Raw genomic sequence first — 15,801 nt, 5'->3', positions numbered from 1 at the left:
TCTGTGCTGTCTCTTGTGTTCCTCCTTGCATTGCTTATAAAGGAGCCTGGGCTTGGAAGGGAGGCTGCTCTGCCTTCCCAGCAGTGGTTGTGTGTGTGTGTTTGGGGGGGTTGCTCTGAGGGCTGAATGTAGGGTTGGTTTGTAGGGCACCAGGAAGGGGGGGGTGCAGGTGGAGGATCCAATGGGGAAATACAGGCTTCCCCCATGGGGTGATGCTGAATGTGAGCTTGGAAAACTGAGCCTGGGGAGGAGAGTTTGCAACCTGTTCCCTGGGGTGTGAATGTTTCTTGCTAGAAAGTCACAAGTGCCAGCTCTGTTTTGTTACACGAGGATTGCAGTTCAACCTGACCACCCTTGGTCAGCACGCAGCATCTCGTGCAAGAGATGTCTTTCTTGGAATGGCTTTAAGCCCGTGAATGGGTACAGAGCTGCTTTCTCTCAGCTGGAAACAGTCTGCCAGAGTGGAGCTGCTGTGCCTGCAGTGCTCAGAGCAGCCTTAATGCTGCCCCAAGGCAACACAGCCAAGGCTGCCTGCAGTGCTGTGCCGGGATGTGGTTGTGTCACTGCTGTCCCCACCTGCTCCTGAGCTGCCCTGCTCGTTCCTCCTGCAAGCCCAGGCCGTGTCTCTCTGCCCTCCCAGTGCCCTTTCTATGAGTTCCTGCAGCTTTCTTCCTGGAAGAGATCAGTCTTCCTCCTACATGCATCTGGGCAGGGGGTGGCACAGGGCGGCTGTTCCTGATGTGCAGCTCCTGCTTCCCTTAAGGATCCGGGGAGGACACTGAGTTCTGTCTGTTGTTCTGTCTGCTGGATGCAACGCATGCACAACACAGGATCTCATCCCCAAACCAGCAGCACTGTTCAGACCACTGCTGTGAGACCACTGGAAAGACTTTAAACCTTGCAATTAAAATAATCTACTTGCAGCTTCTGCATCCCTGCTGTAAGCTCTGTGCTCAGGAACCTGCTTTGCATCGATCTGGGTTTGCTCACAGCTGCTATTTTCTGTCTGCTGAAGGTCGTGTTTGCTGCTGACCAAACCGAGTTGATCATGTAGTGGGTTTTTGCTCCGAGGGTTAATGCTGAGCCAGCTGTCACAGTGGGCAGTTGGGATGTGTGCCAGCCGTTCACCCCAGTGAAGGTGCATGAGCATTTCCTTCTATGAGTGTGACTCAGCACCACTGTTCTCCTGAAGGCTGGGATGTTGTTGTGCCAGGAAGGTCCATAGGTACTGCTGTGTGCGTGTCCTACAGCAGGGATGGGGTTTCAGCACAGCTTGCAGGTGGGAGAGCAGACGATCTTCAGCCCAACTTTACAGCCTGGTCCTTCGTGGCGGAGGAGTGGTACCTTTCCTTCATGTGATGAGACTGATCTGCTGCCTGTTTCTTTCCTTGGGGTTCCCAAAGCAGCCTGGGCCAGTTCCTGAGCAATCTGAATAGCAATCAGCATTAAAAAGAGCTACACCAAGAGGGAAAAATAAGACTAGGAGACACTTTGGGCATAGGAAAGGCCCTGTGGGTTTAACACTTTGCTTTTAAAAGGTGGAAGGGGGAGGATTTGGTTCTTCTTTGGGACTGGGACCACCTCGCTGGGTCCCACAGCAGTGCTGGAGCAGTCCCCACATGTCAGCCCTTCTGCTATAGGTGAAGGGTGAAGGTTGTGCCCCCCCCAGCCCCAGTCTGTACCCTTCACCCCACTGCAGAGCGGGGCCTCAGCTGCAGCTCCTGTGGGTGGCAGCACTGACACGGCTTCTGCAGGTGTGACACCGGTGTGACATGAGAGGGGACCCTTGGTGGCCGCCAGCCCTGAGCCTCCTCCGGGATGCAGGAAATTGCTGGGGATGAGGAGAAACAAATCTTAGTTGGGTTTGGTCCCTGATGTTCTTTGTCACCATTATTTACCTGCATAGATCACAGCTGGGAGCTGCAGACCGGACTAATGGCTCAGACTGAGGTTTGTGCTCTCTATACCACTTCTGCTGTCAGACCAGACCTGTCCTGCCCAGCACTCGGCTCCAAAGGAAAACACTTTCGGGAGCCAAAGGGTGTTGGGTTCAGCTCAGCCCGTGTGGCTGCTGGGTGCCACGCAGGGGACAAGGCCAGCAGGAGAAACACCTTCTGTTCCGCTGGCTGCAAGGGTTGAAGTCCAGGGGCAGCTCACAAACACAGCGCAGGGCATTCACCCGCCAGCAGTTCAGAGCTGGGGCTGTTTCTCCCAGGGCCGTTTGCGTTTCCTTGACGTGTCCAACAGAAAGGCAAATTGCATTGTTTCCTTCTCCCCAGGTCCCAAATTCCCCCAACAGTTTCCTATGGGGTTGTTGGTACCGACTGTTCTCGGTGCTGTTTGCTCTTAGCTGCTCCCCTGCTTGTCTCCTGCCACAACAACGAGCAGTGCCACCCCCAGCCAGAGCACTCAGGAGTTCCCTAGTTGTGGTTATACACCAGCCACTGCTTCAGGCTCACACCAGCAGAGACCCTGCAGGAGCTGAGGGAAGAGATACCAGATTTGGTAACAAAATGCAGCCCCGCATGGTGACAGCAACCCATTAGGATGCACCTGGGGGTGCCAGGTGTAGGTTAGTGGGGTGAGGAGATGTTGGGGAGGTGAGGAGGGTTGGGCTCAGTGGTGGTTATGCAGTCCCTAGGGCCTGCCTGTGCTTGCTCTGCAGGAGGGGCCAGCTGCAGGTAAGGAGCCCAACCCCATCTGCTCTGAGAACAGCCTGACTGCTTTGCCACAGAACACAGGGAGAGCTCACTGCACCCCCCAGAACAACAGCTCAGCCCCAAAGCTCACCCACCCCCCTGTATTTCAGTGCAGGGTATGCTCACAGTACAGGGACACAACACCCCCTGATGTGTTCCAGTGCCATCAAAAGGAAACAAGTGCAGGGTTAGCAGCAGAGCAGACCAGAAGGACCCAGAGCAGAGCAGACACATCCCACAGGTGGTAACGAGGGCAGGCTGGAGGCAGCTGCCCCACATCCTCCCTTTCCCAGAAGGTCACTGCTGAACTGGGTGGGTGCTGCTTTTTGAACCTGAGGGCCTATAAAACTGAGAGAATGAATGCAAACAGCGTCCTGCTATTGAAAATATAAAACCTGGTAAGACAGGTGCAAGGCCAGGCTGGACTTTGCCCATGTAGGATTTTGTGCCCACTCCCTCTAGCAGGAGGCAGAAATACTTTGTAGTGGCAGAGACAACAAACCCCAACAGCAAAGATTTTGGGGTAGCCTCTAAAGGGCAGACAGGAGCAGAGGCTTTTGTCACACTTTCCTCATATGCTTGTCATAAAGCAGACCTGGGGCAAGGGTGGCTTCCTCAGTGCAGTCACGCGCTGCTACGTAGAGAATGGGGAGCCTGAAGCCATGAGCCTTGGTCAAGCCAAGTGCCTACAAGTGTCAGCACTCCTGAGTAAGACGCAGCTCTTGTTGTCTCTTCTGAGCTGGGGAGCAAAAATTAGAAGTGAGGAGCCTGAGAGGACCAAAACAGCTTCAGAGCAGAAGCCCCAGCCCTCAACAAGCAGTCACCCCTCCCTGGGCACCTTTATGCCCCCCTCCCAGCTCACATCTAAACTGCACAGCCCCTCCCCAGAGCCCTTCTGCACCAGGAACCACACGCTCTACCCACACATTTGACACTTTTTTTCCTTTATGTTGAAGTTTTAAGGAAGATATGAACCATGCAGAGTGATGCTGCTTGTCAGCAGCTCAGAAGAGAACACAGCGATGCCTGTCAGTAAGCGGGAGGGAGAGAGGATCTTGGAAAAGAGACAGGTGAACTCTCAGTAAAAACATTATCCCAAAGACCCCCACGCCCTCCCCTTGCCCACAGCCACAGACCCCAGCCTTCCGTTGACATAGAGCAACACATCATCCTCTCCAGCTGGAATGGGAGCCCTGCCTTGAGCTACATGGGGTCAAGTCCGTTCCACTTTTGGCAATACAAGCAGCAGCAAGGACGGAAGGCACCTGAGTGCAACTCAGCCACAAAACCCTCTGTTCAGATGCAATTTAAACCTATTACAGGTGAGGAGAAAGGAGCCAGTTTTATCCTTCCCCATTCAGTTTTTGGGCAGCAGCACAATGCTATCTGCTACCTTGAATTGATGGGTTACAGCAATGAGGAGGAGCAGTCTTTCTCTACTGAAAAGACTATTTTCTTTTAAGAATGCTGTTTTCCTTGCCCAGGGAGGCAGAAATGTAATTATTTCCTAGAATAAACTGGCCCTTGTTTCCACAGGAGAGAAGGAATGGCAGAGCAGGGAGGGAGTAAAAACTAACTAAAACTCAGGAGCACCTGCAGCCAGAACTGAAATGGCAAAGCAGGGGTGACCAGCTCCAGGAGATTAAATACATGAAGGATATATCCCCAAATCTGTCAAGTCTGGCTCTTGAAACCTTCATGCCCTTTTTGCTCTAGCCCCTCCTTCTCTCCTAGCTGCTGCTGCTGCTGCTTGGGAATTGCCACAGATGGCTCTGACTGGAGTGCTGCAGGCTGGTTCTGTGGCCTTACGTTCTGCTCAACACGGGACAACTGAGGGCGACTTCATGGAGCTCCCTCCACAGCAAGCTCAGATGGGGATGCTGCAAGTGTTTACTTGCCCAAGGTAAGGGATCCCTACTTATCCAGCAGTACATTTCTTGTCCCATTCAATGGGCTGCCTGACAGAGCAGGGAGAAGGGGAGGGATCAGTTGAATTTAGCCTTTGAAAAGTCCATTTCTGGATGCTGTTCCATGAACCTGCAAAGAACACAAAGACAACAGCCAGGTTATAAGCCAGCAGGAGCCACAGAAAGCTCTCCCCAGGAGCACACATTGAGTACCTGAGAGGCTCAGCACCCCCTCAACTCCATTTCAACTCACACATTCAGCCTCTTCACGTTCCACTTTTCAGGTGCAAGGCAGCCCCTCTCCCAACAAGTGAGGCATCCCTACTTCCTGCACTATCAAATTCACTTCCTCTCCACACCCTCCGCAGCAGGGATTGTTTTATTGAGCTCCCCAGGTCATGCTCCCCAAACTACAAATGGTTTTTCCTCGGGTCAGTAATATCAGCAATCCTACCAGCCACCAAGGTCAGAGAGCCCAGACACATGGCAGTTTTTTTATCAGCTACACACCCTTAACTGCTACCTCTCGGACAGACACGTAGCAGCTGTGACACTGATTGTGGGGCAGAGGGGAGATTATAAGGGTAGATTAGGATTTAAGCTTGAATGTGTTACCTTATGCGTTACTGGAGACATAGGGAATATCTCCAGTGCAACCTGAGACTAGGCACAACCTGATTTCAAATGTACTGCAGTCTCAGCAGATAGGACTATTTGGACACAGATTGCCACATCAGAAAGTTCTGAGAACTGAACTGTGCCTACAGGAGACCAGGAGTGGGGTATTAGGGCATAGAGATGCCCCTGCATTCCTCCTCTGCCCTGCATTTATTTCACCATGGGATTCAACACAACCATGTGGAGGGTGTATGCATGAGGGGGAGGACAGGGCAGACCCCCCATATCCCTCTGTTTAACCTGAAATGATACCATAGTATTTTCCCTTTCCATCTCCGTGGAAATATGTGCTGTGAAAGCAGCATCCTTGTTGAGCAGCCAGGAGGAACTCAACAGCAGAGATCAGAACCCACCTGGGTGTCACCCAGTCCACTTCAGTCTAAACTTCCTATCCATTCTTTACCAGCCAATCTGCACACGGGTCAAGCTTGCAGAGCACTGAACCAGTGGTCTCGCTGTGATATCCTTCATGTGCACTTTCCAGCAGGCAAAGACGACCTGCCATTGCACAACTCCTTCAGGCACTGAGGAAATCTGGTCTTTAAGACTCTCACCCTACTCTAAACTCAGCACACCATTCAGAGCAAAGCTTCTGCCAGAACAGATAAGCTGAGGAAGGAGCCAGATGCAGAAGGAAGGTCTGCTACACCAATCCTCCCTCCAGCCCTGAGATGTGGGTTTGCGCTTTCCAAGGAAGATGCCTGACTCAGAACTGCCTCCACGCCTCCCTGCTTGGCCTTGGGGGCTCCATGAGTAATTTCCCTGCCAAGGTGCGTTTGTGCCAAACAAGGCAATAAAGGCATAAAAGGACTATTGGCTTGGAGATAGCTGTCTGGTGACAGGTGTGTAAGGGAGATTATCTGGGCTACTGAGTAGAGGGAGATTAGAAAACAATCAAGACCATGTTAAAGTTCACTGGAGTCAGTACTTCTATGCTCAAACATGCTTTCTGGACTTGAAATCAGAAGATTAAGACAATACCAGAGCTGGACTATTCCCAGAACTTCCCATTATGTTATCTACCCCCATTGGCTTTTATAGATGCTGGTGGTTAGCCAACAATTCAATGACTTTGTAACTGTAGAATTGAACTCAGGTAGCACTGAAGGGCGACCTGATCCTCTATAACACCACTATATATTGGTGTGAAGGATGAAGAGGGGAAAGCCAGTACCCACAGATCAATTAGGTATACCCACTTTTTCAAAATGCCTTGCTTCTTCTGTTCATCAGATGTGGGGAGGCCCATGGATTTCTGTCGCTGATCATACATCATCTTCTCCACCATACTGCGAGTCTCACTGTCCAGGTCTGACAACTGAAACCAAGGAGTTCCATCAGAACTGAAATCACTTTGCTCAACACACACACATTATTCTGCTTGCACAGAACACGGGTATTCTGATGCACACAATGCTGTGTGCACTGGCTAGAGAAATATCAGACACTCTAACTTATCTCAGCTTTATTTAGTTGAAGTTTTGGGAGCACCTCTAAGATAGGAAGGCTTCGTTCATTCAAACAGAGGGAGTTCTTACCTTTGAGTTTTCTGGATTGATTTTCTTGGTGTTGATCTCTGGGTCTGTGGAGACTAGTTTGTTCCACCACTCCATCTTGTTTATCTGAGGGAACAAAGAAGCAAAAGTTATTTCTTTTTCCTGGACTTGCTCTTAGCATGCTGTGTCTGGAATTAAACTTTATTCTCTAAGCATCAGTACAATCTGAACGTGGATAAGGGGCACCACTTTCATTTCTAACCACTTCAGCTATCCAGAATGATAGAATCAGGGTTGGGAGGAATCTTTAAAGGCCATCTGGTCCAACTCCCCTGCAATGAGCAGGGACACTTACAGCTCCATCAGTGCTCAGAGCCCTTCCAGCTTGACCTTGAGTGTCTGCAGGGATGGGGCATCACCACCTCTCTGGGCAACCTGTGACACTGCCTCACCTCCCTGCAGACAGGATCAAGTGGCAACACCCTGGCTTCCATAGCATCACTAACACTGCACCAAGGACAAGCATGATTCTTCTGTTCCAGCTTTATAAAGCCCTGTGTTTGGTGATTCTGATTTCACCAGGAAAGTGGCAGACAAGTCTCAGCCCTCCCCAGTTAATGCTGCTTTACCTTCTCCAGGTGCACAGTGACTGTTTTACCATCTTCAATCAGCCAGGAACTCTCCTCCACCTTCACTTCATTGAAAAGTTCTCCATCAATAACAGGGGGATGACCTTTCAGGCCAACTCTGAGGCGCCGTCTCTGGATATCCACCACCACATCCTTCCCCTTCAGCCGAAAGTTCACCTTGAAAGGGATGGCCAGCTGGAACAGACAAAGGTCAGACATGAGGAGCAGAGCAATTAAGTCTCTCCTTGCCCTCTTGAGCTGCTGTTGTAAGACACTTTGCCTTTTGTCAGAGTAAGATACGATAATTCTCACTGGTCAAGCAAGAGGTGAAAGGATACAAGTGTAAATTTAGCAACTGGGTGGTCAATGTATCTTTAAGGAAAGGAAGCAGATTTTCATGTCCTGTTCTAACTTTGTTTGCCAATGCTCTGTAGAGAATAGAGCTGCCTACAGATTCTGGGAATTTAATTTAATTACCAGGCTGTCCCTCAGCTACTGGAATGTTGTCATTAAGTAAAATTAACAACCTTCAGGATCACTGTTCTTAACAGCACATACTTTGTGGCTAAGATTCCTCAGACCCCGTATATAAGGCAGTACTTACATCCAGCTCTGAAAGAGTCTGTGTCCATCTGTAATTTGGGAGGTCAGCTCCATTGCCAGCATTGGGTTTAAGTTTTCCTTTATCATTCTCATCTGTATCGTCTTCATTTGTTTCCTAATCAACCAATGTAAAAGGAAAAGGAAGTTTTTTCAAGTCTCCATATACCCTTCACAATTCCAGATTTTTATAAGAGTTTCAGGTTAGTTGAACATATGTGATATTTGCATAAATTTAACCCAAAATGAAAAGGTGTTTCTGATAAAAGAAAATTACATTGAGAATTAAATATTGTTATGACCAGGACACAGTACAGAAGAGAACATCAGTTTCAGTGCATCCTCTCAAAGAAAAGCAGGCAGGACATCCCCTAATATTTACAGGAGTTCTCATGGTTATCCAGAAACATATTTCTCTCAGTCCAAAATGAAATCACTGGATGAGTCTTACCTGTTCATTAGAATCTGAAGCATCACCATCATCCTCTGAGGATTTCACTGGGACATTGTTAACCTCCTTTTGTGCCTCTTTCTTCTGTTTAAAAACAGAATTAACACATTAGGATAGCTGATACTTTTGTGTTACTTGCTCATCTAACATACTTGCTGGTACCCTTGTGTGCCAAGCAAAGCTCTCACCTGATCTATTTCCAGCTGCAGCCTTTCTGCTTCTTCGTCCGTAAGTTCCTTAATCCTTGGCTCATTTGCTTCCTGTTTTGCTTCTTTGGCAAGCTTTGCAGCTCTCTCTGCCTTTTCCCGTCGTTCTGCCTCTTGACGAGCCTTCTTCTCCTTCCGCTCCTTCTGAGCCAGTTTGTTGTGATGGTTGAAGGAGTCTGTGATCAGCTGGAAGACAAGAACACACACCAAAGGGCTTAAAAAGAAATCACCTCCTTTTTTTCTTTTCCAAACCCAAACGAAGCCAACTCACTATTTAGCAAGGTATTTTTTGCTTTCTTGTCTTCTGTGCTATTCCAGCATTCCTAACCCATCTGACAGCTACTCCATACATCCAGGAAAGCTGGAAGAACAGAGACACTGGACATAGTTTTTTATACCTACTTCTAACCTGTCCCACAGCTGAATTTTCCCCAGGCATATTAATGTCTGCATTACAAAACCTTTGCCATGAAGAGTTTCTATAACTCCTGAAAACATTGCTACCACTGCAACAGCAAAATCTAGCAGAAATCAATCGGTATCACAGTTTAACAGTGTCATGATTTAAAGGAGGAATATTTGAAAAGCTCATTTTCCTGATGGTCAAGTCCCAGCGGAAATCTTTGCTTCACAACTAACTTCAATTTCTCATGTGGCTGTGAAAAGCAAACTCTCAAGTTCTCTGATACAAATGGTTGTGCTGCTCAAAGGGAAAGCTGAGTACACAGGCAGGAAGCCAGAACAACTGCCTGGTGCTCAATAATGCCAGAGAGCACCGTGCAAAGCAGCACGGATGGGAACTGCAGTCTGCTCCAGGAAACAACACAAACAGAATCTAAGAAAAGAAATCAGAGCGGAGAGAGCTCTCAGATGTAGGTATCAGATACTTTATGTGCATCTCAGAAACCCCATGAAGAACCAGCACCTTTCCAGAGAAACTCCAAGCAATCAGTTTTGTAACCAAGCACCAGCTATTTCTGCTTTGTTTTTAAAGGGCAAAGTGAGCTTTATTTACACAACCTGAGTCCAGCATCTCCTAGGACACAGAACTCAAGACATGCATCAACCAGCCTCTCTTCCTAACAGTACCCACAGGGAGCAAATCTATTTAGCTATATAAGGTCCAATAAGAGCAGCCATGATCCCCAAATCAGGGCTCATCTTCCAACTGCATTTCAGACCCTGGGAACATAGTCCCCAGGAATCTGAGATATGTCCCCTAATGCAAGGAAAATAGCACTAGACCTCAATTCATTCTTCCTTTGAAACCATCCACTTTCCCATCCCTTACCTGCCTTAATTCTGTTACTTTGAAGACTAGACTAGAGAGAATATTCTGCGCTCTATCAGAATTAATGTCTTTCTTTATGCATTTACCATGGCAACAGCACCTGCTTTGCTCACAGGGAGTTCCAGTAGTCCAAAAAGTGCTTACAAGAGACATACACTCTGGCTTTTCCCCTCTATTCCATACTGGCCACGGGACCTAGAAGTATCAGACCCTTCTACAACATCAGCTTCCCTGTAATCCCTGCTGCAATCATCCAGAGCTCGAATGCCAGGAGGGCAGAGAGTAACACAGCATCCAGCCAAGCATTACAAAGGAGTTCACATGCTAAGTGAGGGAGAACAGAGCAAGTACAACCGAGAACACTTCAGAAAGTCTGGCGAACTCATGCTGGAACACTCAGCACGTTAATGAGGCAACCTGGAACCAAGGCACGCTCAGTCCTTACAGTTACAGCAACCCAGAGACAAAGGTGCAGCTGCTTGTGTGGAGACGTGGACTTTGAGCTTTTCCTGAGGTGAACAAACAAGGCAACATGCGGTTATCGGCACTGCAGTGTCTGTCACCGTTAAGTCAGTGTGTGTCTGGCAGATTTGCTTTCCAAACAAGCCTTTGGCCAGAGCATGGCAAAAACCTGCAGCACCAGGATCACCTGAACAAGCAATCGTGCCTCACCACAGATAGGGACAGCTCATTGTCACCTGGTTTCAGTGCTGTTTTATCTGCTCATCCCCAAATGCATTAGAGGGTTTGAGGATGGAAAGGAAGGGGGGTTGGACTCAATGATCTCTAGAGGTCCCTTCCAACCCCTACAATTCTGTGATTCCGTGAAGGCTTAGCAAGGCACAAACGTGGCTGACACACAAATCAAAAGACATCACAACTGGCAGGTGGTGGTTTGTTACCTTCTCTGCTACACCATCTTCTCCACCGGTGAAGAAATCTGTTTTACGTCTCAGGAAGCTAAAGAATGTGTTCACAAGCTGGTAGAGGGAACAGGGAAATAAACAGAGCAATGAGACCAGATCATTCCAAGGCACCTCGTGTCTAATGAACAGCATTTATTCTGTTCTTCCTATCTGTGCCTCTGAGATCAGAGGGGATCATATCCATATCTGCTGGCACATATTATGATCAGGATCATCATGAAACACTCTGTTTCCCATTGGCTTGCTTGAAAATCCACCTCCTGGATCAGTTCTACAGGGGAGGCATCTATGTGATCTACATTAACAGAGTGTAGGTATGATATTCACAGATCACACTGGACTTGTACCTATCTGGGCACCCCCAGCTGCTATTCAGACCCACCTCTGTGCCCCATTTGATTTACAAAGGACCAAACTCCTATTGCATCCCATTAACAGCCCCATTACACGCCCCCCATATCAGCCCCATGGAGGCCCCACCGCCTCCAATATGGCGGGGCCGGAAGTCACGTGATACCCCTCCTCCTCCTAGGCCCGCCCGCTCCTCCTCCCCCCCCCAATAACCACCGGCAGCACAAACGGGCTTTATCCGCCCCGGGAGCGGCGGTGTTACCTCGCACACGCCGCCTTGGTGCTGCTGGGCCATGGCCAGGAGGATGCCATCGAAACGATCCTCCTGCTCCGCCGCTTCCTCCGCGCTCAGCCCCATCCTCTCCGCTCACCGGTCTCCTCACAGCCCTCACGTTACCGCTCACCGGAACCGGAAGCGAGCTGGGCGGAAGCGGAAAGGGAGGTACCGAAATCAACAGCCAATCGCAGCGCTCGTCTGCACCGATGCCTTCGTGGATTGGTCGAGGCCGTAGGCGGGATGGAGAGGCGGGAAGAGTGGAGCGGGGCTCGGTTGCTATGGCGACGGCTGGGCCTGGGCCTAGGCCTTTCCAGAAGGCTCCATGGGGTCGCCTACATCCGGGTACTTTACCCTTGGCTTTACATGTATCTCCTCCACAGACACCACACAATTCAAAGAGCCTCTAATCCAGGCCTAAGCAGCCTTGGTTTTACCTGTATCTCCTCCACAGGCACCACACAGTTTAAAGAGCCTCTAATCCAGGCCTGTAATCTGCAGTATGGACAGGCTATGCCGGTCCCTGTGGCTGCTGTAGGCCTCATTGCTAGCTTCACTCCATTGCACTGAGAGCTGTGTGCATTAGAGTGAGTGGTCCTTATCCCCATAGGGTTCCTATTGCTCCATTAAATCAATCAGCAGGTGCTGCCGCTTCCCCAGGCTGACTTGTGTTGGCCAACAAATGCAGGTAGATGGGTGTTTTCTTGATGAAAAGCCATCAATGTGGCCATCAGTTCCATCCATTTTGTGCACCATGAACTGCGTGCCCTTAAATCACAGAATCAATCACAGAATGACCCGGGTTGGAAGGGACCTCAAGGATCGTGTAGTTCCAACCCCCTGCCTGGCAGGGCCACCAAACATACACCTTTACTACATCAGGTTGCCCAGGAGACCCCATAGATCCCCATAGAGACCCCATAGACCCCATGGATCCCCATAGAGACCCCATAGACCCCATAGATTCCCATAGAGACCCCATAGACCCCATGGATCCCCATAGAGACCCCATAGAGCCCCCATAGATCAGGTTGCCCATGACCCCGTCCAACCTGGCCTTGAACACCTCCAAGGACGGGGCATCCACAACCTCCCTGTGCAGCCTGTTCCAGGGCCTCACCACTCTCCTAGTGAAGAACTTCCCCCTAACATCCAACCTTAATCTTCCCTCTTTTAACTTAAAACCATTTCCCCTAGTCCTGCCAAATCACTTGTTCCCATCATCACAGGGTTCACCAGGCACCCCCTGTGTGAGGAATTCCTCACAGGCCCCACTGGAATCCATAATTGTGTGCTGTCATTTAACTAATGCTGATCAAAACATACAAATTCCAGAGCAATTCAAGGTAAAAACCTATAAACCTGCCTCTCACCTACCCAGCATTACTCCTTCAGCACAATGGGCTGCTGCCTTTAGGTTTAGTCTTTCAGTTCACCACCTTCCTTAACTGCAACAGCACCGATCTCCTGTCAACAAGGTTAGGCAAACAGCTGCTGATAAAATGACTTCCAGGTTGCTCTTTCCAAGGCCATTTGCCATGGGGTCCTCACTTCAGACGAACACCCTGTGTGTGTATGTGTGTGTGTGTGTGAACTCCTTGGCAGCGACAGCTGCCAGATAGCACAGCCTGATTGCAGCGTGGGGCCTTGGTGCCATGGTACAGCCCGGGTTAATGACTTTGTTTATACTGTTTGGGTAATTGTGATAAGGCTGCCCAACCCGCTGCCCCTGCTGGGGTTTCATTGAGAAAACGGCCATTGACGCCATGCTGAGATCCTGCTGGTTCCAGCCAATCAGTCTGGGGACAGCTGGGGTTGGTGGCTTTTTTTTTTTGTTGTTTTTTTTCTTCTTTAATGAGGACCGCTTAATCACGGAGCGGTCAAGGCTGGGAAGGGGTGTTCCACTTGTGACCGAGCCTTATAAGAGCTTGTTTGAACAGCCATGTGCTGGCAGAGCTGGGAGGACAGGTCACTCCCAGACTGAGACGGGGAGGAAACTTACAGGTCTCTCCCATCTGCGGAGTTTCACAGAGGATCCGGGGCTCCCAGTTCTGCTCTGATGACCAGCAGCATAGACATGGACTGCGAGAGGTGTCAGTGCCAGCATGAAGACAAACACCCAGCCATTCTCTACACCCTCCTCAGCCAGAACCTGAGCCACAGCCCACCTCACCAACGCTGCCTGTGCCACCAGCGCTGGACGGTCTGCCTCCGGACACCCCATATCACCTGCCAGGCTGCGTCCGATGTGTTGGTGAAAACCATCAGCTTCATGAAAAACCTCCCTTCCTTCCACTTGCTGCCTCGAGGGGACCAGCTCCTGCTGCTGGACAGCTGCTGGGTCCCCCTCTTCCTCCTGGGGCTGGTCCAGGAGACGGTGACGTTTGAGGTGATGGAGACCCCAGCCCCCAGCATGCTGGAGAAGATCCTCCTCGATGGCCAAAGCAAAAGGCAGGAGCCTGAGTGGACTCAGCCCATGCTGGCCGCTGTGCAGTGGCTGCAGTGCAGCCTCAACACCTTCTGGAGCCTGGACTTGAGCCCCAAAGAATACGCCTACCTGAAGGGAGCCATTCTCTTTAATCCTGGTGAGTGCTCAACCCTCCCAGCTCTGCCTGCTGGTGGCAAGAGAAAGCCCTGCATGAGTTAGCATTTAAAAACACTGCTCTTGGCTTGGAGTCGCTCAGAGTTTGGGCAAAAGTGTGTGTGAGAGCAGGGAGAGCTGCTCACATCATTAGCACCAGCAATGCAGTTTACCTCTGGGAAGCAGGGAGGAGGGATACTGAATGTAGTGTTTAAAAGCAGAGACCTCCTTACCTTGCAATCAAAGAACCCTGGGTCTTACTCTACAAAGCCCATGTTTGCTTCATTAGCTGTATTTATTCCCTCAAAGCAACAGCCCTGAAATACATGTTGTTAATGGCTCTGAGGTTTTTCTCCAAGATACGGGGAGGGAGATGGGAGAAACCTCGAGCTGTTTTCCAGCCTTCCTCTTCACATCCTTCCCTCCTTTCTCTTGGCAGATGTCCCAGGGCTGACAGCCTCCCTGTACATCGAGAGCCTCCAGCGGGAAGCCGAGCGAGCGCTTCAGGAAGTTGTGCAGATCCTACACCCCAAGGACCAGGACCGCTTTACCCTCATTTTACTCATCACCTCCACCTTGAAATCCATCCCTCCCGCCCTCATCACAGACCTCTTCTTCCGACCCATCATTGGCAACGCAGACATTGTTGAGCTCATCGTGGATATGCTGTATGAAATCACCAGCTGGCAGCCGGCTCCTTCACCACGCGTGGCTCTGTGAGCTGCTGTGCTCTGCCACAGCCCTGTGGGTGCTCAACAACACCTGGCAGGGCAGCAGGGAGGACTGTGGAGCAGGCAGTCAGGTACTCTGAGCTCCACAGGGCTTTGCGTGTGCCTCTCTCTAGGCTGTAGGGCTCAGAGCATAAAGGAAAGCAGCCTTGATTCAGCATGGCTGCTCCACCTCTGCCAGTCTGTTTTGAGGAGTGTGAGTGTGTGTGGCTGGTGGTACTGAGTTTCTAGCAAGCAGGCCAGCCCTGTGACACAGAGCAGACTGAGTTAGAGCCTGCTCCAGGCTTTTTATATCTCAGTGAATCCTCAGTTCAATTAAAATCAATGTGTGTTTTGTTGTTAACTCCATGAGATGAGGTTGGACCTCAACTCGCTGCCTGTGATGGCTCTGTGCTGATAGTGGTATTTAGGGGTGCTGAGTATCTTCGGTGGTATCACTTGTAGAGTACAACCAGGTGCAAGCAGTGAGGAATTAGATCTTTAAGTATCAGCCAATGTCTGCTGTGCATGAAATCTCACAGACAGCCATCAAGAATCCTCCTCAGACAGCAGGAGAAGCATCAGATCTTACAGGGCATGTAGCCAGCTTCATGAACGCCTCCTGCCTCTCATCACATCGCATCTCCTCCCCACGATGCCATGAGCTGCAACAGGATTGCTCACAGATTGGATTACCTAAGAGCAGTGAAACGTACGGCAAATAACGCTGCATGAACACCACTTCATCCTCCCTATACACCTCAATATATATGGCAACACTGGGAATGGCTCAGGAACACACTGAGCTACAGACACTGAACAAACATCCCTGCCTTGAGTTCCAGCTGGTTCAACATAGTAGGAAAGCTCACTTCTCCTGCCTGCAGCTTTTGTAACTGATGTCAGTATTTAATGAGTGGACCTTCGTTTGATTTGTACATAAGATGCAGTAAATTATTTTTTTAATAAAAATTTGTCACATTTTGGTGATTTTTTTGTTATATT

General features: G+C 49.9%; 2 protein-coding genes across 2 annotated transcripts; one reads left to right on the top strand and one right to left on the bottom strand.

Annotated features, from left to right (window-relative positions):
- Window positions 1-3,626: 3,626 nt before the first annotated feature.
- NUDC (nuclear distribution C, dynein complex regulator) lies at window positions 3,627-11,651 on the bottom strand. The gene is made up of 9 exons (XM_015883644.3): window positions 11,497-11,651; window positions 10,860-10,937; window positions 8,649-8,852; window positions 8,461-8,544; window positions 8,014-8,127; window positions 7,410-7,604; window positions 6,823-6,906; window positions 6,484-6,602; window positions 3,627-4,736 (listed from the first exon to the last, which is right to left on the bottom strand). Exons 1-9 carry the CDS (start codon window positions 11,590-11,592, stop codon window positions 4,685-4,687), a joined length of 1,026 nt encoding a protein of 341 aa, XP_015739130.2. The 5' UTR covers window positions 11,593-11,651; the 3' UTR covers window positions 3,627-4,684.
- Window positions 11,652-13,443: 1,792 nt separating this feature from the next.
- Window positions 13,444-15,786, top strand: NR0B2 (nuclear receptor subfamily 0 group B member 2). Its single transcript, XM_015883772.3, has 2 exons — window positions 13,444-14,093; window positions 14,529-15,786. Exons 1-2 carry the CDS (start codon window positions 13,568-13,570, stop codon window positions 14,807-14,809), a joined length of 807 nt encoding a protein of 268 aa, XP_015739258.1. The 5' UTR covers window positions 13,444-13,567; the 3' UTR covers window positions 14,810-15,786.
- Window positions 15,787-15,801: the final 15 nt, after the last annotated feature.

This window comes from Coturnix japonica, chromosome 17 (assembly GCF_054131305.1).
Source record: "Coturnix japonica strain WE chromosome 17, WE-NBRP24, whole genome shotgun sequence".
NCBI lineage: Eukaryota > Metazoa > Chordata > Aves > Galliformes > Phasianidae > Coturnix > Coturnix japonica.
This window is presented reverse-complemented; position numbering and strand designations above follow the sequence as displayed.